The sequence below is a fragment of the Herpailurus yagouaroundi genome, unplaced genomic scaffold, assembly GCF_014898765.1.
Source record: "Herpailurus yagouaroundi ecotype Mexico unplaced genomic scaffold, PumYag 139, whole genome shotgun sequence".
NCBI classification, from domain to species: Eukaryota; Metazoa; Chordata; class Mammalia; order Carnivora; family Felidae; genus Herpailurus; species Herpailurus yagouaroundi.
Window position 1 is genome coordinate 2,991,613 of NW_024412394.1, and position 22,088 is coordinate 3,013,700.

A 22,088-nucleotide genomic window follows, 5' to 3' on the forward strand; every position below is an offset into this window, starting at 1 on the left:
ATGCAGATAATTTAGAAGTCACCTCTCAGTAATCTTTGCTTTAAATGAGGAGAATAGTTTGTTGTGAAATAAGCTGGCTAAGCTGTCTACATGGCTGCTAAATGGTACCTTTACTCCTTACATTAAAACCATCTGGTCTGCTTACCAGATAAGATCTTTGGCATGAGTATTTTAATGAGATGTATCTTGCTTGGTCCTACTAGTAATTCTATATGCATTGTCCTGAGTCATTAGATTCTGTTCAGTAGTAATTTAGTGCCTACTATCTACCAGATACTGTTCTAGTTTCTATAGATACTACAGGGAACAAAAATAATTTTGTCCTCCTTGAGCATTGTACAGATAGATAACAATAAACCATGAGCATAAAAATAATTTAGTGTATTAGCAGGCAATAATGCTGTGGACAAAAAGAAAAGGTAACATAGGGGAATTTAGGAGTGTGAGGGCAGGGTGTGAGATGCAGTGGCCAATGACCTTCTCATTGCGAAGGTGAATTTTGGAGCAAACATTTGAAGGAGTAGAGGAATTAGACTCACGGATATTCTGGGGGAAGAGCATTCCAGGCAGGAGAGCATTCTAAGCAGAAAGAATAGCCAGTGCAAAGGTCCTGAGATAGAGGACTCCATGCTGAATTGGAATTTCAGCAAGGGGTCTCTGTGCCTGGAGTAAGGAGGCCAGTGTGGAGCTGAATGGAACAGGGGAGAGAAGTAGATGATGAGGTCAGAGAGATATTTGGGAACAGGGTGCTGGATTATGTAAGGTTTTATTCGGCCATTGAGGGGGTTTTTATCTTTATTCTAAATGAAAAGGAGAGAAGTGATATGATCTGATTTTTATTTTTAAAAAATTACTCCGCTGCTGTGTTGCAAATAGATTGTAATGAGTCCCAAGGATCACTGGATGTATTTCAGAGGCTTGTGGTTACAAATTGTCAATCTCTGTGATTATTTTAAATACTTTGTTTAAATATGGAAATATTTTTTTGCCTTGTGATGATTGCTTTATCAAATAGGACTAACAGTAGTAGACATGCCAATCTATAGATATGAGAGATTTTTTTTTTCTATGAAGATTTTTTCTGATTGTATCATGCTTTAAAAAGAAAGGTGGTAGGGGAGGAGTCTTGACAATTGGGTGTTATCCAAGAAGTGCTTAATAAGTGAAGTTCTAAAATGGGGCACTGTTGAGAGTACTGAAAACCTCTTAATGTAGAGTTCTGCCTTTTTGCTGGTACAGTAACTTTTACTTGTGATCACTTTGAGAGATGGTGATTTGTGCTCTTTATGTTTGATTTAATTTAAGGGAGACCGTCTTCCAAGGAAAGTGAAGAACAAGATTTGAATCAGGCCATGAAATTGTCTTTTCAGCCTTTAGACTAATAAAGTCTGATTTACTTAATTCATTTTTTTAAGTGCATTTTTAAAATTTTTTATTATATGAAATTTATTGTCAAATTAGTTTCCATACAACACCCAGTGCTCATCCCAAAAGATGCCCTCTTCAATACCCATCACCTACCCTCCCCCCCACCCCCATCAACCCTCAGTTTGTTCTCAGTTTTTTTTTATCTTATTTTATTTTATTTTATTTTATTTTATTTTTTCAACGTTTATTTATTTTTGGGACAGAGAGAGACAGAGCATGAACGGGGGAGGGGCAGAGAGAGAGGGAGACACAGAATCGGAAACAGGCTCCAGGCTCTGAGCCATCAGCCCAGAGCCCGACGCGGGGCTCGAACTCACGGACCGCGAGATCGTGACCTGGCTGAAGTCGGACGCTTAACCGACTGCGCCACCCAGGCGCCCCTGTCCTCAGTTTTTAAGAGTCTCTTATGCTTTGGCTCTCTCTCCCACTCTAACCTCTTTTTTTTTTCTTTTTTTTTCCTTCCCCTCCCCCCATGTGTTTCTGTTAATTACTTAATTCATTTTTAAAGATGGGAGCACTAGGAAGGGAAGAGAGGGACCCATGGCTCTCCACTGGCTGCAGCCTCTATGCTCACAGCTCAATTTGCCCAGAATCCAAAGGCCTCCTTGGCCAAGGGCTCCATCATGCTGGGTATTTTCATCCTAATGTTCTTTGCCATCCTAGGCCTGGTCATTCTGGCCTACATTATCTGTCTGCTCTAGTGGCCTGCGGCTGCGATAGGGAGCCCTCAGAACCGTTCAGCAGGGAGGGAGGAAGCTGACTGGTCGAGCATCCTGCTTGGCTGACACACCAGTGGATCTTTGTTTCTGGTCATTATTTCGGCTCCTGGTCTCCAGGCCAACGCGGGGCCTCTTATCAACAGCAGCAACCCTGCTGCCCAGCAGACCTCTTCCAGAGCCTTCTGGATACGGTTAACCACTGTTGAGCAGGGGGCTTTTTGAGCTGGAGATAGAGGGTGTTGAGGACACAGAGCTGAAATGTATACCATTATGGAGAACTGCTCAAACATTCATCTTGATAGCCTTTCTTTAGGTGTAAAGGCAACTGCCTATGATGCTAAAATATGTTCTTTCCTCTCCCTGTCACATGCGGGGGGGGGGGGTCCTTGTAAGTTCAAGAGCACATTGTCCATCTTCGTCTATGAAGTAGTCACTTTATCAGTGTCTTTACAGATTGCACAGTCTAAGGCTGTGTGGTATCCCTGTCTCACTCTGTAGCCAAAAGGAACTTGTCATTTGAATTTAAGATTTATCATAATTTTTACCACTCCATACCACTTGTGCCCTAGGTTCTCATTTAAAGAGAGAGATGGTTATATGGTCCTCATTCTTTGTGACTGGGTGAGTTATAAATTCTTGAAATAGGGTATCTATAACTCATCTTGTTATTTGAGAAAAATATCTCTCTTACCCTAAATAAATGTCTTTAATTTTGTCAAATATTCCTTTTATGGAAAAAAAAAACTTTCAACTTATTTCTTTGTCCAATTAGGGTTGAGGAAACCATGTATTTTGGAATCCAGATGAGGCTTGGGCCCCAAATCTGTGGTAGTTAATTTCTTTGAAAAGTCCATCAGAATCGTTCTACATTTGATTTTCCTTTCTAGCTTAAAAATAAACAGAGAGAAAAAAAAGATGACAACTAGATAGCATTCCAGCTTTCTCAAGTCAAACCTCTGTTAATTTATTTGAGGTATTATGAACACTGACAATACTAGTCATGTCTTTACCAAAATGTAACTAAATTTGCTTTCCAGAGACAAATGCTGTAGAAATGTGGTTATCCATGAATGCTCCTTTTGGAATAGATTTATTCAAAATGTGTTCATCTACATTTTCTTCTCCCTTGTTCACCGTTTTAAAAGTTCATACCTCTTCCATAAACATTGAGTAACTTTGCATGATGCTTGCTTTTGTCCACTGTTGGAAGGTTTATTTTTGAAACCTTTCAGTATATGATGAGCTGGAATTTGACAACTGGTTGTTGTGAATTAGTCTTTGGGATTCGTGGAAACAACATACAGTGATTAGGTTACTCCCTGCAAGACACTTCTGCCATGAATGCTTTTTAGTTTATTTAATTGTAGCCTGGCAGCAATGCATGATAGTTATTACTATATAGACTCATTAATTTAATGTTTTGACAGTCTCACCCTCTGCCTGGAAATTTTACTGATAAAATAGATGTGGTCTCTGATGGGGACAGTGGTGGAATATTCTAATTAAAAGCATGCTCTTTGTCTCTCAGGCTGTGCACTCAGTGGTCTTCTGGCTATATAGGATTTCTTAAAATTTTTTTTTTCTTAATGTTTGTTTATTTTTGAGAGAGAGAGACAGACAGAGTGTGAGCAGGGGAGGGTCAGAGAGAGAGGGAGACACAGAATCTCGAGCAGGCTCCAGGCTCTGAGCTGTCAGCTCAGACGCGGGGCTTGAACTCACGAACCATGAGATCATAGCCTGAGCCGAAGTCGGACACTTAACCAGCTGAGCCATCCAGGCACCCCTGGCTGTATAGGATTTCTTAAGTCACTGGTAACCATTTAAACGCAATAGTTATATTTGAAATTACTATGGTTGTTTTGATATAATACTGCTTAACATCTTTGTGAACTAGAACAGGCATATTAGAGAGTTAAGATTTTTAGGTTTTATTTCAAGGGAGATTCTAAGTGGAATCATGTAGAACAATGTTCTCTTTGTTTACCTTTTCTCCTTAAAATTATTTTTTAAAATCGAGAGAATAATCCTTGTTCTATCCAAAGTCATAAAATGTAATTCTTTGCAAAACACTTATAAAATAGAAATTGGATTCTCTCTTCCTCAACCTGAGCCTTACATTTTGTCATAATTGATATTATGCATATGGCAACCATTATACTTGATCTTCTGGGAGAAGTCCTGATTTCAAAATATTAACCAGTTATTAATAACATTCTCATATTTGTCAGATTATGTGTTAGTTGGGGCTAAAAAAATACAGTGACTGTGATTAAGATGGAATATTGCTAGGCTTTTGCCAACTTTCTTCTTTCAGTAAAGATTAACTTTGATAGTAAGTATCTTACTTTGTAACTTACAAAGTTACTTACAAAGTAACTTACAAAGTTACTTACTTTGATACTTACTGTCAAATTACTTAATTGAGAATTATTATGGAAATTATCTAGAGATACTGCTTCCCTGATTATTGTGACACTTAGAAAACTTTTTTTTTTTTTAAAGAAGATCATTCTTTTGACTTACATTTGAGGTCAAATGGAAGAATTTGGAAGCAGTATGTGCTGTGATTAAGACCATGGTCCTGGGCGCCTGGGTGGCTTAGTTGGTTAAGCATCTGACTTCAGCTCACGTCATGATCTTACGGTTCGTGGGTTTAAGCCCCTCATCGGGCTCTGTGCTGACAGCCCAGAGCCTGGGGCCTGCTTCGGATTCCGTGTCTCCCTCTCTCTCTGCCCCTCCCCTGCTTATGCTAGCTCTCTCTCTCTCTCAAAAATAAACATTAAAAAAAAAGTTAAAAAAAAAAAAAAAAGACCATGGTCCTGAGAGCAAACAGTTTTTGATTCAACCCTTGATATTATCACTGTTTTAACCTTGAGCAAGTTACATATCCTTGTTCTGTTTCCTTATCAGTGAAATGGCAAGGCTAATGAGACTTACCTTATAGAGTTGTCGGGAAGAATACATGAGACACAGGCATGATACACAGCGCTTGACACAGAGCAAGCACTGACTACATTTGGTTGTTATGTTGAGCTTGGAACATCTCTTAAAAGAGAACTACGTTTAATGAAGCCTTTCAAAAAGTCCAATTCACTCTTTAAATTACATTTAGAGTCTGCCCTTTCCTCAAGGACGTGTAATTGTGCAACCTTTAAAAATATGAAATGCTAAAGTCTTACTTTTATATCTAGGCTAAGTTCTTTTGATCTTTGTGAAATTGGGAACTGACCATATCCGCCCAAAAGGGAAATTACGAAACAGGAGAAAAATTCAGTTCCTCTTTAAGGAGAGAAAGTAACAATATAATGTGTGGTGTGGTGTGATGTGGGGTGGGGTGTGTGTGTGTATGAAGAGAGATCATGCACATATTTATATAACGCATTAATAGATTTAAATTTACTGGCCTAGTGTCTTTTCCTCTAAATTTATAAAATATAAAAATAGAAATGAAATGAAAGCATTTGTAATAGCTCAACTGGTATACATTATTATTCAGCCTCAGGAACAAGTAGTGATTCTTACACAGTAGATAAAACCTAATTTGATTTTTAAAAATTCAGCCTTTTTACTACTGATCTGGTTTTTATGTTCCCATAGCTGTGTAATACAGTAATGAGTGGGTAAGGCATTGCATCTAGAATATTTGTGGTGAACCTGTTGGACTTGAATGTAATCGTTTCCCTAATCTTTCCACGTAAGGTTAATAACCAGGACCACACCTGTGAGGAGAGGTTCTGGAATGCCCCATTTTGCTTTATAGATAATATTCCTCCCTCCTTTAAAGTAAATGCAGGAATATTGTCAGTGAACAATATCCTTTTACCAGTGAATCCTGAAAAAGAATTATAATTTGAAAATTTAAAAATATTCCTATTTTAGTGCCTACAACTTGGTTTATAATGAGGTGAAAATAACAATGATAGATTTAAAAATCAAGATACTTTATCATGGCCATGTATTTAGTTGCACTGTGTATTTCTCATGCAACATTTTTTTTTTAAAACTGATATTGACACATACATCATTCTGATCTTCATCTTTGCTTTTTTCTTGTCTCTTTCTTCAGAGAACCTAGGAAAAGATACATCTAGTAAGAAGGATTATAGAAATTTTTAGAAAACTAGATGGAAGGTGGTAAAGTTAGAATAGGGGTAATGAGCCCCCCCATGTATTTACTAAGTTGTTAGCTGTCACTGTCATACTTACTGCCTTGCCTTCCCTTCCCTTCCTTCTCTCCTCTCCTCTCCTCTCCTCTCCTCTCCTCTCCTCTCCTCTCCTCTCCTCTCCTCTCCTCTCCTCTCCTCTCCTCTTTTGTGCATCATGATAACTGTACTCTTTTATCCCTATCACCTATTTCATCAATGCCCCTACCCACCTCCCCTCTGGTAACCATCAGTTTGTTCTCTGTAGTTAAGAGTCTGTTTCTTGGTTTGTCTCTCTCTCTCTCTCTCTCTCTCTCTCTCTTTTTCCTTTATTCATTTGTTTTCTTAAGTTCCACATATGAGTGAAACTATATGGTATTTGTCTTTCTTAGACCGACTTATTTTGCTTAGCATTATACTTTCTAGCTCTATCTATGTCGTTGCACTATGTATATACCACATATAGTATATGAAATATTACACTGTGTATATATATACCACATCTGTATTCATCAGTTGATGGACACTTGGGCTGCTTCCATACCTTGGCTGTTGTAAATAATGCTGCTATAAACAAAGGGGTGCATGTATCCCTTTGAATTAGTGTTTTTGTATTTTGAGGGTAAATACCTAATAGTGTGATTACTGGACATATGATAGTTCTATTTTTAATTTTTTGAGGAAGCTCCATACTGTTTTCCACAGCAGCTGCACCAGTTTGCATTCCTACCAGTAGTGCATGAGGGTTCCTTTTTCTCTACATCCTCACCAGCACCTGTTTCTTGAATTTTTTATTCCAGCCATTCTGACAGTCATAGGTGGTATCTCATTGTGATTTTGATTTTCATTTCCCTGATAATGAGTGATGTTGAGCGTCTTTTCCTGTGTCTATTGGCCATCTGTATGTCTTCTTTGGGGAAATGTCTGTTCATATCTTCTGCCCATTTTTTAATTGGATTATTTGCTTTTGGTGTGTTCAGTTGTATCAGTGCTTTATATGTTTTAGATACTAACCCTTTATCAGATATATCATTTGCAGATATCTTCTATTCAGTAGATTGCCTTTTAGGCAATTGCCTTTTCTTAAATACCTCTAGAAGTCTTATGAAATTAAGAGCTTTCACAGGGGTTCTGGATTATTGTGTAACTCTCCATTAATTTCTAGGTATCTGGTGACCCATCTCATGGGAGCAGATCTGAACAACATTGTGAAATGTCAAAAGCTTACGGATGACCATGTTCAGTTCCTTATCTACCAGATTCTCCGCGGTCTCAAGGTATAGTCTCCCTTTCTCCATCTCAAGGCTTAAGAGAAAGAAGAAGAAGAAGGAAAAAAAAAAAACCCTTTCTTATGGAAAATTTCAAACATAAAATCACAAGTACAATTATACTGTAATGAACCCCTGCGTTTACTCAATGACCACAGCTACCAACATATGGCCAATCTTGTTTCTGTTGTATTCCCCAAGCCCTGGATTCTTTTAAGACAAGTCCAGACATCATATCATTCCACCCATAATAGATATTTCAGTATGTATGTCTGAGAGCTCAGGACTCTTCATTCTTCCTTCTAAAGAGTAGTCATAATCTCTTGATCTAATCTAATGTCTGGTCAGAGTCATGTTGAAACTTTAAAAACCTCCTCTAGGATGCTAATTTGTTTGTGGGAAGGGCAGATAAGTAATGTTTTAAAATTAAAGCACCTTTGACATTGACATTTAGCAGCTTTGAGTCCGTAGTGAGCTCCAGAGCACTAGCGAGAAAATAGGTTGAAAGCTGTTTCACTTATACTTCAACTCTATGAATAGAGTTGATAGTATAGAAATCATAGTTATGATAAATGTTCAGATTACTAATAATTACTTGTTCTCATTTCTAATGCTACTTTTTAATACTAGTAGTTCTTACTGATTCATGAAAATATACTTTAACTATGTCATATGGCCATAAGAGGTTGGAGATAACTTTTTGATTTAACTGACTTTTTTCTCTTTCACAGTATATACATTCAGCTGACATAATTCACAGGGTAATGTATTATGATTTTGATGGCATTATTTGGGGAGGGAGCGCTGAAGTGGAGAGGACCGGCATGTGGCCAAGATCCTAGTCTAAGCTTAATTTAGCCATTGAACTATTGATTATAACTTTACTCTAAGTTTAAACTGATTAAAGAAATGTGTGTGGTTTTTACTATATAAGGCTAATTAGGACTAGGTAGTGACTGACTATAGATGGAGATCATTTATAGCTGAATAAAGTCTTACTTTTATGTTTGGATCTTCATCATTACCTGTGGGGAGAAAACCTAGCATGAATCATAGAGTTGATCATGGCCTCTCTGGACTTGCTTCCTAGGACCTGAAACCTAGTAATCTAGCTGTGAATGAAGACTGTGAGCTGAAGGTAAGATGAAGAAACAGTGGGAATTGTTTGTTTCCACTTGTAATTACATGTTTGACTAACCAGGCAGACTTATGTAGTAAATGGGTTTATAAAATCATGACTTTTTGTCTGAAAATTCATATTTTCCTTAGAAATATCAGAGTTTGAATCACAGACTTAATAAGTCTTAGTTTAAAGGATATTGAAGGTGGCATCAGGTGTTGTATTTTCATTCTAAAATAAAGTTACATTAGAAATTTAATTTGTTAGTTATAATAAAGGAAAATCATAGTCTGAATATTAAGTAAGCAATCCTGAAGAGATAATTACTAGATTAGTTTCCTAAGATAAGAATGGCAAAAGCCACTCATTCAAAATAATTCAAATAGGGGATAAATATAAATATATAGAGAGCAAGCAGCTTTAGAATATTTTTTCTCATTTTTAATCAATCTTTTAAACATAATTAAATGTAATAAAAAGAATCATTTTAAGTGCACACTTGATAAATTTATGTATCCATGTAACCACCAACACAATTAAAATAAAGAACACTTTTTCACTTCCAGAAGTTGACTTATGCTCCTTCCGAGCCACTCCCTACTCCTCTACCCCTAATCCTGGACCACTGATCTAATTGCTGACACCATAGAACAGATTTATTTTTTTCTGGAATTTCACATGAATGGAATCATACAGTATTTGTGTGTGTGTATCTGATTTTTGCTTAGTATAATATTTTTGAGATCTGTGTCATATCAGTAGTTCATTCCTTTTTGTTGCTGAATTTTTGTGAATTCAATATTCACAAAATATTGAACACAATATTCATTTTGTGAATATGCCACGATTTGTCTATCCATCTACCTGTTGATAGACCTTTGCTTCAATTCCAGTTTGGGGCTGTGTAAAGCTGCTATGAATATTCATATGCAAGCCCTTGTGTGGCTGTGTGTTTTCATTGCTCTTGGGTAAATGCCTGGAGTAACATTTTTGTTTTGCTTTTTGTAATTTCATTTTTTAAATTGCTGTGTTTATCATGCATTCCAAACATAGACTTGGAAGTATGTTTATGAAAGTGCTGTATTGTTCTTCCCGTTTCTGAGGCAGTAGAGTTTTTTCCCTCTTGCCTTATGAGACTTAGGATCCTGACTGTTCCAGTGCCTGATTTCTCTTCTCTCCCTTAGATCTTAGATTTTGGACTGGCTCGACATACAGATGATGAAATGACAGGCTATGTGGCCACTAGGTGGTACAGGGCTCCTGAGATCATGCTGAACTGGATGCATTACAACCAGACAGGTATTGCTTTTATTGGTTATTTAGCACCTTCTTGGTCAGCATGTTGAGCGTATTTGGGATTCTCAGAAGCGGAGGTAGTGGGAATGGGAGGAAGCATCTTTTTTTTCCATCAGTAATCCTTTTAAAGTCGACAGAAAATATTTCAGTTGCTCAGATAGAGAAGGGGGGTGGTGTTGTACACAGCTTTCAAACTTTATGATTTAGCAGTTGAGTTTTTATTTATTTAGATTTCCAGCGTATTCTGTGAGTACTTCTATCTGAAGACAATAGGTTCATAATTGTAACCTCTCAACATGACTTGGGAGAATCCACCATTTCCACCAATAAGAGTCTCTACCCCTTTGTGAACAGCTTATTTCTCTTTGCCTTAATTATGTTTTGACATCCTACCTATGAAGCCCTTTAGTGGGGTGAAGGTCTTAATAAGCTAACTTCCATAAAGATGAGCATGAATCGTGGACCTCAAATGTCTTAAATATTAATTTGAGTATTTCACTTCTAGTTATAGTTCCATTTGTGGTCAGGTATGATAACAGTGACATTGTATGCCCTTTTCTCTTTAATTTTGCCAGTTGATATTTGGTCAGTGGGATGCATAATGGCCGAGCTGTTGACTGGAAGAACGTTGTTTCCTGGTACAGACCGTATCCTTTAAAAAGTTTTGGATTCTTGTTTCTTATCTGTATTCCAGTGTCCATGGAAGTATATCATTTTTACCTATCTCTAGGGAAGCTCTCAGTTACTTGCTTATATAGTTGAGACATGCGTTATGAGATCTGCCCTCTGGCTAAGTGTCTTGCTTTGCCAACAAAGTGCCTTCAATTTTACTTGTGAGTTGGAAAAATTCCTCACAAGCTGGGGAACTCTTTATATCTTTCACCTGTTATCTTTTGCAGTGAGTTCTTTATTACATTAATCTTCCCACAGCAGTTCTGCAACCTGAGCATATTCCTGAGAGGCTCCAGATCTCAATGACTGGTTTAGTCTACTTGTGCAAACACTTAATGAGAGCAAGGCACCCATTTATAAATCAGGGGTGTCTTTAGCTTTTATGTTTGATTTACATGTTAAAAAGATTATATTTCATCCCTATAATGATGCACCTGCTGACTCTCTTTATACTTGTTTAACAACAAATAATAAAAGGAAGACATGATAAGGTCATCCTGCCATGTGATGGCACAATTTTTTTTTTTTCCAGCACAATTTTGTTTTTATCTAGATTGTAGCCAAACCTTAATTTACTGCCAGATTTACCATCTAGCCCATGGTTTACCACGGCCCTTTTATTTTAGGCCCTTTCCCTTCTGCTGTATGCCCATTTCATGCTTTAGAAGTAGCATCATCCAAATGTGGTTTGCTAGAAGTCCCATTACTTTCACTTGGGGAAGATGTTCAAGTGAGAAGGAATGTTGAAATATGTGTCTAGAATTAGGTTTGAAGATTTTTGTAAAATTCATCTGACTAGCCTATAGTGGGTTTGGCTGGGCTTTAAAAATGCTGCAGGGGGCGCCTGGGTGGCGCAGTCGGTTAAGCGTCCGACTTCAGCCAGGTCACGATCTCGCGGTCCGTGAGTTCAAGCCCCGCGTCAGGCTCTGGGCTGATGGCTCAGAGCGTGGAGCCTGTTTCCGATTCTGTGTCTCCCTCTCTCTCTGCCCCTCCCCCGTTCATGCTCTGTCTCTCTCTGTCCCAAAAATAAATAAACGTTGAAAAATAAAAATAAAAAAAAAATGCTGCAGTCATGCTATGAATGTGTTCTATCATGCTTAGAGACCTAAAAACTGTTTTAACAGACCCTCACCTAAGCAAACTCATTGAATTTATACCAGAATGTCCGTTTACTTGCTTACAGTTTGGGATATACTTTTGTGGTGACTGTGAATATTCATGCTATCTCTCCACATGTTCTATCTATCTTCTGCTGAAGAAAAATGTGCTTTCCTAATGAACTGAAAAGTTTCTGTCCCTCAGGCAAAGTTGTGTATTTCCCTGACTATTTCCGCATCGATAGAGTTCTGTCTCCCTGTACCGAACTCACCTTACTGCTCCTCGGTCCCGGATTCTTGGTTTAAATACCTAGTGTTTGTTTCACTCACCTTATATCTGCATCTTAGAAATGTGGTATATACATTATAGTCCAAGCTAAGAGAATTAGGGAAATTTTTAATTCCCCTTTTCCTCAGGTACACAGCTCAGAGTCCCCATCCAGCAGACTAATGTCTCTCTTCCCAAGCACACTACTCTGATGCATTTCTCTATTCCTCCCTCCCCTTCCTCTTCTTTATTATCTGTAGCTCCTTTTACCTGCAGTCAGCTTTGGACATGCGTGCCTGCATTGACATGCAGAGTAGTGGAGAGAGACAGTAGGGTGTACTGTTTGAGAACACATACTCTGGAATCAGACTTCCTGGGTTTCGATCCTGCCTCTTACACTCCCCGCTGTGTGTTTTCTAACCTCTGTCTCTCGATTTCCTTAACCATAAAATGCTAATAGTATGTACTTTACAAGGCAGTTGTGAGAATTCAGTGAGACAGTATCTGGAAAGTAGTTAGAGCCTGGCAGGAAATGTTAGCCATCATCTTCATTACTGACTTTTGGGAAATACTTTTTCCCTTTACCTTCCCACTTTACTGTCTGCCTGTGAATCATTAAAAGTTTTTGTTTGTTTGTTTTATTTAAATTGTGTGACAAGTAGTAAAGGATGGATCCCCTTGGCGGGCTACTGGTAGAAAGGTTTTAAAGCAATTGTGCCCTATGGTTTTATCTCACAGACTTACTTACTCCCTGATGGCTTGACTCTTTTAGAATGCTAACTTTCAACCTGTAAGACATCTTCCCTTTATTTTTTCTTATTTTAGAGACAGAGACAGAGTGTGTGCACATGTGTGCAAGCAGGGTAGGAGCAGAGGGAGAGAGAATCCCAAGCAGGCTCCGTGCTGTCAGTGCGGAGCCTGACGTGAGGCTCGATCTCATGACTGTGAGATCCTGATCTGAGCTGAAATCAAGTGTTGGACGCTTAACTGACCAAGCCACCCAGGCGCCCCAGAAGTCTTCCCTTTTTGTGCATACTTCTTTTCCTTCTGTGAGCTTTAGATAGAAAACCTAGCATTTAGGCTTTTTACCATGGGCTTTTTTTTTTAATACATGGAAATTCATTTCAAAATTCCTATTTTAGTAATACACCATTTCTTTTGTACTTGGCTCTTTTTCAGACAGATATTCTACTGGATCATAAAAGTCAAATTCAGAGGATTTGTATTTGCAATACATACCACCCCCATCCTGTCAGTTGCCAGCTGTGTGGATGTAGATTTGGTGGCCGGACAAGGAGAGAGGAAAACGTTTTCTAGGACTTTTTCTTGCCTGAAGTGTACCGTTATGTGCATTCTAGCATAGTGGTTCTTAAGTCTCATTTTCATCAGAATACTTCAGGGAGCTTTTAAAAACTCCCAAGTGCCAGGGCACCACCTCACAGACTCAACTAAAGTTGGCGTGGCGTCCAAGCACAGGCTTTGACGTATGTTTTAAGTCCCCGGTTGTTGCCAATGTGCAGCAGGTGTTGAGCACAACTAGAGTTTAGCCCAGTTGAATTTTACTCTTACCCTTTCGGGCTGATCCTAAAAAAATTAGTTAGGCAGTCTTTCCTCATTTTTTTTTTAAAGTTTATTTACTTATTTTGAGAGAGAGAGAAAGAGAGGGAGGGGCAGAGGGAGAGAGAATCCCAAGCAGGCTCCATGCTGTCAGCGCAGAGCCCAACACAGGGCTCGATCCCACGAGCTGTGAGATCACGACCTGAGTCGAAATCAAGAGTCAGATGCTTAACCGACTGAGCCACCCTGGCGCCCCCTCATTTTTTTTTAAAGGTACCGATGAGATGAGAAAGTTAATAATTTAGACTTATCCACTTGGGGGCCTGGAAGGATATTAGAAAACATCTAATTGAACCCCCTGTTTTTTATACATGTGAGGAAACCAAGACCCAGAGAAGATAGATCCAAAACTATTACTTATGACTCAGGTCACAGTTTCTTTACGTTGTTTTATTTGTTACCTATTCCCCAGATTTTTCTTTTTCTTTTCTTTTTTCTTTTTCTTTTTCTTAAATTTTTCTTTTTCTTTTTCCTTTGGAGGATGTGCTGGCCCCACACATTCTTTCTTTGCCCGGCAAGATGTGCAGCCACTGCTTATTTATGCTTTTTAAATGCAACTGAATGCTGAGGCAGCCTCTAGAACTGCTCTTCTGTTGAGTGCAGTTTTCTCCCTGTTTTCCTCACATATTAATCATATTATTCTCATCTAGAACTGGTGGTTTTAGGGGTGCGTAGGTGGCTCAGTCCGTTAAGCGGCCAACTTGGCTCAGGTCATGATCTTGGGGTTCACGAGTTCGAGCCCCGTGTCGGGCTCTGTGCTGACAGCTCAGAGCCTGGAGCCTGCTTTGGATTCTGTGTCTCCCTCTCTCTCTGCCCCTCCTCCACTCACAGTATCTCTCTCTCTCTCTGTCTCAAAAAAAATAAACATCAAAAAAACTGGTGGTTTTAGCTTCTAGATAAGAACTATCTAATAGAATTGTCTGTGGTGTTGTGAATGTTTTCTGTTTGGGCTGTGCACTGGTTGGTAGCCACCAGTGACATGTGGCTATTGAGCACTTACAATGTGGCTAGTGAAACGTAGAAACTGAATTAAAAATATTTTTGTGGTAAAAGGTATTAACATAAAATTTGCCATTTTACCTTTTTCTTATTGTGGTAAAAAAACGCATAACATAAAATTTACCATCTTAACCATTTTTAAATACACAATCCACTGGCACTAACTATACTTACAAAGTTGTGCAGCCATCACCACTATCTTATTTCCAAAACATCTTCATCACCCCAACGGAAACTGTACCCGTTGAACAATAACCCCCATTCTTCCTTCCCACAGCCTCTGGTTTCCTCTCTTCAACTTCCTCAATTGGCTTATTCTAGATATTTCATATAAGTGGAATCACACAATATTTGTTCTTTTTCTTGATTATTTCCCTTAGCCATAATGTTTTCAAGGTTCATCTGTGTTGCAGCATGTTACCAGGACTCCGTTCCGTTTTATGTGTATTCCCCTGTATGTGTATGCACTCATCTTTTCGTTGACACTTGGGTTATTTCCACCTCTGGCAATTGTGAATAGTGCTGCAATGAACATTGGCATATAGCTCTCTGTTTGAGGCCCTGCTTTCAGTTCTTTTGGGTATATATATCTAGGAGTGGAATTGTTGGGTCCTGTGGTAATTCTACGTTTACTTTTTTGACGAGCTATCAAACTGTTTTCCACAGCAGCTGTACCATTTTACATGCCCACCAATGATGTAGGAGCATTTCTCCGTGTCTTCACCGACACTTATTCTTTTCTTCTTTTTTAAAAAAAAAAATTTTTTTTTTAATGTTTTTATTTATTTTTGAGACAGGGAGAGACAGAGCATGAGCAGGGGAGGGGCAGAGAGAGAGGGAGACACAGAATCGGAAGCAGGCTCCAAGCTCTGAGCTGTCAGCACAGAGCCCGACGCGGGGCCCGAACTCACGGACTGTGAGATCATGACCTGAGCTGAAGACGGACGCTTAACCGACTGAGCCACCCAGGCACCCTCTTCTTTTTTTTTAAATTATAGCCATCCTCATAGGTATGAAGTGGTATCTCTTTGTGGTTTTAATTTGTATTTCCCTAATGACTGATAATGTTGAGCATCTTTTCCTGTGTTTATTGGCCATTTGTATATCTCCTATGGAGGAATGTCTGTTCAAGTTCTTCACCCATCTTTTAATTGGGTTGTCTTTTTGTTGTTGAGTTTTTAGTTCTTTATATATTCTGGATATTAAACCTTTATTAGATATGTGATTTGCAAGTATTTTCTCCCATTCTGTGGGTAGTGTGTTCACTTTCTTGATAAGGTCCTTCTTTAAAAAAAAATTTTTTTTAATGTTTATTTTTGAGAAACAGAGAGAGACAGAGCATGAGCAGGGGAGGCGGGGAGGGGAGAGAGGGAGACACAGAATCCAAAGTAGGCTCCAGCCTCTGAGCTGTCAGCACAGAGCCCAATGCAGGGCTCGAACCCACAAGCTGTGAGATCATGACCTGAGCCAAAGTCAGACGCTCAACAAACTGGAGCCACCAAGGCGCCCCTCTTGATAATGTCCTTTGATGCACTGAAGTTTTGATTCTGATGAAGTTCCAATTCATCTATTTTTTCCTTTTGTTGCTCATGTTATATCTAAGAATGTATTACCAAATTCAAGGTTGTGAAGATTTACTATGTTTTCTACTAAGAGTTGTATGTGTTTCTCTCATACCTAGGTCTTTGATCCATTTTGAGTAAATTTTTGTATATGATGTCAGGTTTGAGGTCCAACTTATTCTTTTGCATATGGAAACCCAGTTGTCCCAGAACCATTTGTTGAAGAGACTATCCTTTCCCCACTGAATAGGCTTGGCATTTCTCTCCAAGGCTAATTCTAATCCATTTGTCTGTATATCTATGCTTATGTAACAGTACCACACTGTTTTGATTCCTATAGCTTAATAGTAAGTTTTGAATTCAGGAAGTGTGAGTCCTTCAATTTTGTTCTCACTGTTAAATGGCTGGGGGTTTTTGTTTGTTTTTTTGTTTTTTTTGCTTTTCAGGCTCTTTTGTAATCCTATATGAATTTGAAGATGGGCTTTTCCATTTCTGTAGGAAAGGCTGTTGGAATTTTTTTTAATATGTATTTTTAACGTTTATGTATTTATTTTGAGAGAAAGTGTGTGCACATGCACAAGCAGGGGAGGGACTGAGAGAGGGAGAGAGAGAATCCCAAGCAGGCTCCAGGCTGTCAGCACAGAGCCAGGCACCAGGCTCCATCAGTCCTACAAACTGTGATATGACCTGAGCCAAAATCAAGGTCGGATGAGGCGCCTGGGTAGCATCGGTTAAGCATCTGACCTCGACTTAAGTCATGATCTCTTTGTGATTTTAATTTGTATTTCCCTAATGACCAGTAATGTTGAACATCTTTTCCTGTGTTTACTGGCCATTTGTATATCTTCTGTGGAGGAATATCTGTGTGCTTGGAGCTCAGATCCTAGAGCCTGCTTCGGATTCTGTGTCTCCTTCTTTCTGCCCCTCCCCTGCTCGCTCCCTGTCTCTGTCTCTGTCTCTCTCTGTCTCTCTCTCTCAAAAATAAGTAAAATATAAAAAAACAGAGTTGGATGCTTAACTGAGCCACCTAGGTACCCTGAAAGGCTGTTGGAATTTTGATAGCAGTTGCATTGAATTTTTAGATCACTTTGGATAATACTGACATCTTAACAATATTAAGTCTTCCTTTCCATGAACACGAGATGTCTTTCCATTTTTCAGTTCTTAATGTCTTTCAGCAACAATTTATCATTTTCATTGGACAAATCTTTCACCTTCATGGCTAAATTTATTCCGAGGTATTTTATTCTTTTAGATGCTATTGTAAATGGAATTGCTTTCTTAATTTCTTTTTCAGGTTGTTTGTTATTGGTGTGAAGAAACAAAACTGATTCTTGTTGACTTTGTGCACTGCGTCTTTACTCAATTTGTTTATTAGCTCTAGTAGGTTTCTTGCAGATTCTTTGGTTTTTCTATCTATAGGATCCTATCATCTGCAAATAGAGATGGTTTTAATTCTTCCTTTCCAGTTGCTCTGGCTAGAACTTCCAGTATAATGTTGAATAGCAGTGGTGAAGTGAGCATCCTTGTTTTGTTCTTATCTTAGAGGGAAGTTTTTCAGCCTTTCTCCGGTGACTATGATTTTAACTGTGTATTTTTCATAAATGCTCTTTATCATGTCAAGGAAGTATCACTTCAGAGAAGTTTCTTTGGATTCATAGTTTTATGAGTCTTAAATCTGAATTTCAAATCTTATTAGATTTTATTTAGATTACACTGAAATTTAGTTAATCTCGTGTGATTACTGGTATTGCATTGGACAATGCAGTTTTAGATCTCTATAAGTCTTCTTCGTATTCTACCTTTTTCTCATTTTTTTGTGATTAGTCTCCTCCTTGAGAGATGCTTTTAGTACTGGTTGTTAATAATCCTTGGAGTTCCCCTAAAGGTGTAAGAAATACTAATTTTTGTCTTAAAACTAAGTATATATTGTTAGGTTTGAAGCTATTCTCATTTATGACTTTGTAGAACACTTTTTCCATCTAGCTCAAAAACAGGATTATTTTTTTAAAGAATGAAGCCTTGGGGCGCCTGGGTGGCGCAGTCGGTTAAGCGTCCGACTTCAGCCAGGTCACGATCTCGCGGTCCGGGAGTTCGAGCCCCGCGTCGGGCTCTGGGCTGATGGCTCAGAGCCTGGAGCCTGTTTCCGATTCTGTGTCTCCCTCTCTCTCTGCCCCTCCCCCGTTCATGCTCTGTCTCTCTCTGTCCCAAACATAAATAAACGCTGGGAAAAAAAAAAAAAAAAATTTAAAGAATGAAGCCTTGCCTTAGAAGTCCAGTCAACTAGGTATATCAGGTGGACACAGCTGGTGAACTTCACATTAGAAGATAGTGAGGGTACAGAATGTCCCTTCAGGCATAGTGCTAGCCTATTTCAAATGCCATTGGTTTTGAGAAGAGTGGCCAGTTAGAAAATGGTACTACCAATACTTGATAGTCTGTAGCGTAAGGAAGAGAGAAAATGAGTTTCAGAGCCCTGTTGCACATCAAATACTGTTTCCTCTTCTGGAGACCACAGTGTTTGTTTGCTGTCATTTTCCTTTCCTAAGTAATCAAATGTATTTCCTTCATGTGTAAAACTTTTTTTTCCTTCTTTCATTAAAAAAGTTTTTTTAATGTGTTTTTATTTTTGAGAGAGAGAAACAGAGTGTAAGCAGGGGAGGGGCAGAGAGAGAGTGGGAGACACAGAATCTGAAGCAGGCTCCAGGCTCCACACTGTCAGCACAGAGCCTGGTGCAGGGCTCGAACCCACAAACGGTGAGATCATGACCTGAGTTGAAGTCGAATGCTTAACTGACTGAGCCACCCAGGTGCCCCTCCTTCTTTCATCTTAATAGAAGGGGTACCTTTAAGATATTAACCAGAGGATAATGGGGCTGTTGAGTTATAATCTACTTGCCATTAGCTGCTGCCTTACTCCATATGAATTTCCTTAGTGTATTAAATTTGCTCCTTAATTCTACTTTATTTATTTCTTTTGATTTTTTTTCAAACATTTTGTGAAATACCAAAAAAACAATAACATAATGAACACCTATGTTCACAGCTCCCAGATTATGGGCTAAAACACGCCAGTAAAAAATTTCTGATGTACCCCTTGCTGTCATGTCTACCCCTCACTTGCAGTCACTAGTTTCAAATATTCTCTCATTTTACTATTTTTTTTAATTAAAAAATAATAAATAATCTCTACCCCCAGCATGGGCTGAAACTCACAAGCCCGAGATCAAGGGCGGCATGCTCCACTGACTGAGCCAGCCAGGTGCCCCTATTCTCTCTCATTTTAAAGCAGTTTCATGGGGTGCCTGGGTAGCTTAGTTGGTTGAGCATCTGACTCTTGATTTTGGCTCAGATCATGATCCCAGCGTTGTGGGATCGAGCCCCTGTGTCGGCTCTGTGCTGAGCATGGAACCTGTTTAAGATTTTTATCTCTCTCGTCCTCTCCCTTCTCCCCAACTCACGTGCTCGCTCGCTCTCTCTCTCTCTTTAAAAAAAAAAAAAAGGGGGCCCCTGGGTGGCGCAGTCGGTTAAGCGTCCGACTTCAGCCAGGTCACGATCTCACGGTCCGTGAGTTCGAGCCCTGCGTCAGGCTCTGGGCTGATGGCTCAGAGCCTGGAGCCTGTTTCCGATTCTGTGTCTCCCTCTCTTTCTGCCCCTCCCCCGTTCATGCTCTGTCTCTCTCTGTCCCAAAAATAAAATAAAAACGTTGAAAAAAAAAAATTAAAAAAAAAAAAAAAGTTTCACTTTAGACACTGAAAGCAAGGTCCTAATAAATGCCGAAGAAGAAAAAAAATTTTACTACATTATTTGCCTTTTCTTCTCCAACTTGACAATATATTTTCCCAGGAAACGTTGGAATTTTCACGTGTGTCCACAAACCTAAAGTACCTTAAGAATTTTAGTGTGTGTGACAGTGAAAATGACTATTTTGACAACCAAGAAGAGAAGAAAGTAGGCCTAAGTCTTCTTCTAGTCCATCCTGTCTGTCTTAGGAAGGTTTTCCACCCTCCAGACATTAATGTTCTGGCTTTGTCTAGAACACTTAGAGGTGAATAGAATATTGGTTTTTTTATTTTCCTTCTGATTACCCCATTAACCTTAGGTTGATTTCCTCATCTGTTCATTCTACCTATTACTTTTGTTACAGAGAACCTAAAGAGTAATCTTGGGCCTCAGTGGTTGTTTTAGAAAGGACCAAGACATTTATGATTTGAATTTTGACAATTTGATCATTATAACTGAAATACCTGTTTACCTAACAGGAAAAATTTCTTCTGTCTAGGGGGGAAAAAGAGGGTTAAACCAATTATGAAGGATGGCTTGTTGTGGAGATAACTAATTGTCATTATGTGATAAATTTTGCTTTGCTCTGCTTATGTAGCTGCTTGAAGCACCTTCTGGCCTTAACTGCCTGGACAAATTGTAGTGGCCTTACAGTAGCTGGTACTATTGGAAGACTGACCTGTATTTCAATGGATTTGCCAGCTCTTGGAGAACCTATGGTGATTTCTTCTGAGGTCTGCATGCTTTGACTTCCCTCTTACAAGTGCTTTTAGCTACTAAGTAGATTCTTGTTTTGCATTGTGTGCTTAGTAATCTCCCAAGTATTGGCTATCATGCTGTAGCCACTCTCTTTGCCCATAGCCCTTACACACTCATGGCTTTATACTTGCGTACTCTTCATGGTGTAGACACTTCAGTTGGAAGGTTTGAGGGCTTTGTTAGGCCTGATATTAAGTGAAGCAACTTTTCTGGACTACTTTTTGTATTTAGACTATCCATCGAGTATGGTCATTATAGGCTTTTTAGGGCAAGGCAGAGGGCTGGAGCTGAGTTAGAAAGCATATTACAACTAGTCTTTTCAAGCCAACCAATATTTATCAAACTACACTGTGGAAGGTGCTGGGGATGAGATAGTACCTGTCCCCCAAACCAGAGTGATCATACTCAGTGGAAAGTGAGTTATAGGAGTTACCAGAACAAATGTCTGCTCTCTCATTATAAAATAAGACAGTGATAAAAATGCCATAATAGAGGTACAAATAAGGTATTGAGAAGAAGTAAAGTAATTCGAACTTAAGATGTCCAGAAAGACTTCACAGCACAGTTCTTGTTTGAGTAGGACTTTGTAGAATAAATAAGAAAAGACTTGATAGGAGGGGAGAATGGAGGATATTCCTGCGTATGACTTGCATAAATAAGAAGGTGGAAGCTTAGAGTTGCCTAGAATATTTGGTGTGCGTTGAAGCAAACCGTCTGAGGCAGTCAGAAAAGAAGCTTGATGCCAAGTCAGGGAGGGCCATGAGGGGCTAGGAATTCGGGCTTTATTCTTCAGACGTGTGATTGTTTTATACTGGCAGAGACATGGGGCCCCCAGCTCATTGCTGTCGTGAGCCTCTGTGACTAGTGGGAGTGCCACACTCTTCAGGTATGATGAGGTGAAGGTAGGGCGGTTAAGAAACTCAGCCCAGAGTCTTCTGGCTTCCCTGAAGGGAGTGTAAAACTTGACTCTCATTTCAGTAGTCAGAAGTCTCTTAAACAAGAGTACCAATCTCAACAGTTTTATTTCCCGAGATTAATTTTGACGCATATATTGTAAAACTACCTGTTTAAGAGTTGAAGTAGTCTAGGGGCGCCTGGGTGGCGCAGTCGGTTAAGCGTCCGACTTCAGCCAGGTCACGATCTCGCGGTCCGTGAGTTCGAGCCCCGCGTCGGGCTCTGGGCGGATGGCTTAGAGCCTGGAGCCTGTTTCCGATTCTGTGTCTCCCTCTCTCTCTGCCCCTCCCCCGTTCATGCTCCGTGTCTCTCTCTGTCCCGAAAAAAAATTAAAAAAAAAAAAAAAAAAAAAGAGTTGAAGTAGTCTAGTTGGTTTTCATATATGATATACTTTGTGTTGTGGG

At 39.2% G+C, this 22,088-nt stretch overlaps 1 protein-coding gene across 6 annotated transcripts in view; it reads left to right on the top strand.

Moving 5' to 3' along the window:
• MAPK14 (mitogen-activated protein kinase 14) overlaps window positions 1-22,088 on the top strand; it is a 76,928-nt gene that overhangs the window by 39,451 nt on the left and 15,389 nt on the right. For all 6 annotated transcript variants that reach the window (XR_005789692.1, XM_040473322.1, XM_040473320.1 and 3 more), the window contains exons 4-8: window positions 7,455-7,566; window positions 8,289-8,318; window positions 8,648-8,695; window positions 9,862-9,976; window positions 10,549-10,620. Coding sequence is in view for 5 of the 6 variants with exons in the window: in XM_040473322.1 (XP_040329256.1) it covers window positions 7,455-7,566; window positions 8,289-8,318; window positions 8,648-8,695; window positions 9,862-9,976; window positions 10,549-10,620 (377 nt within the window). In the remaining variant the exon portion in view is untranslated. The remainder of the gene's footprint in view (window positions 1-7,454; window positions 7,567-8,288; window positions 8,319-8,647; window positions 8,696-9,861; window positions 9,977-10,548; window positions 10,621-22,088) is intronic.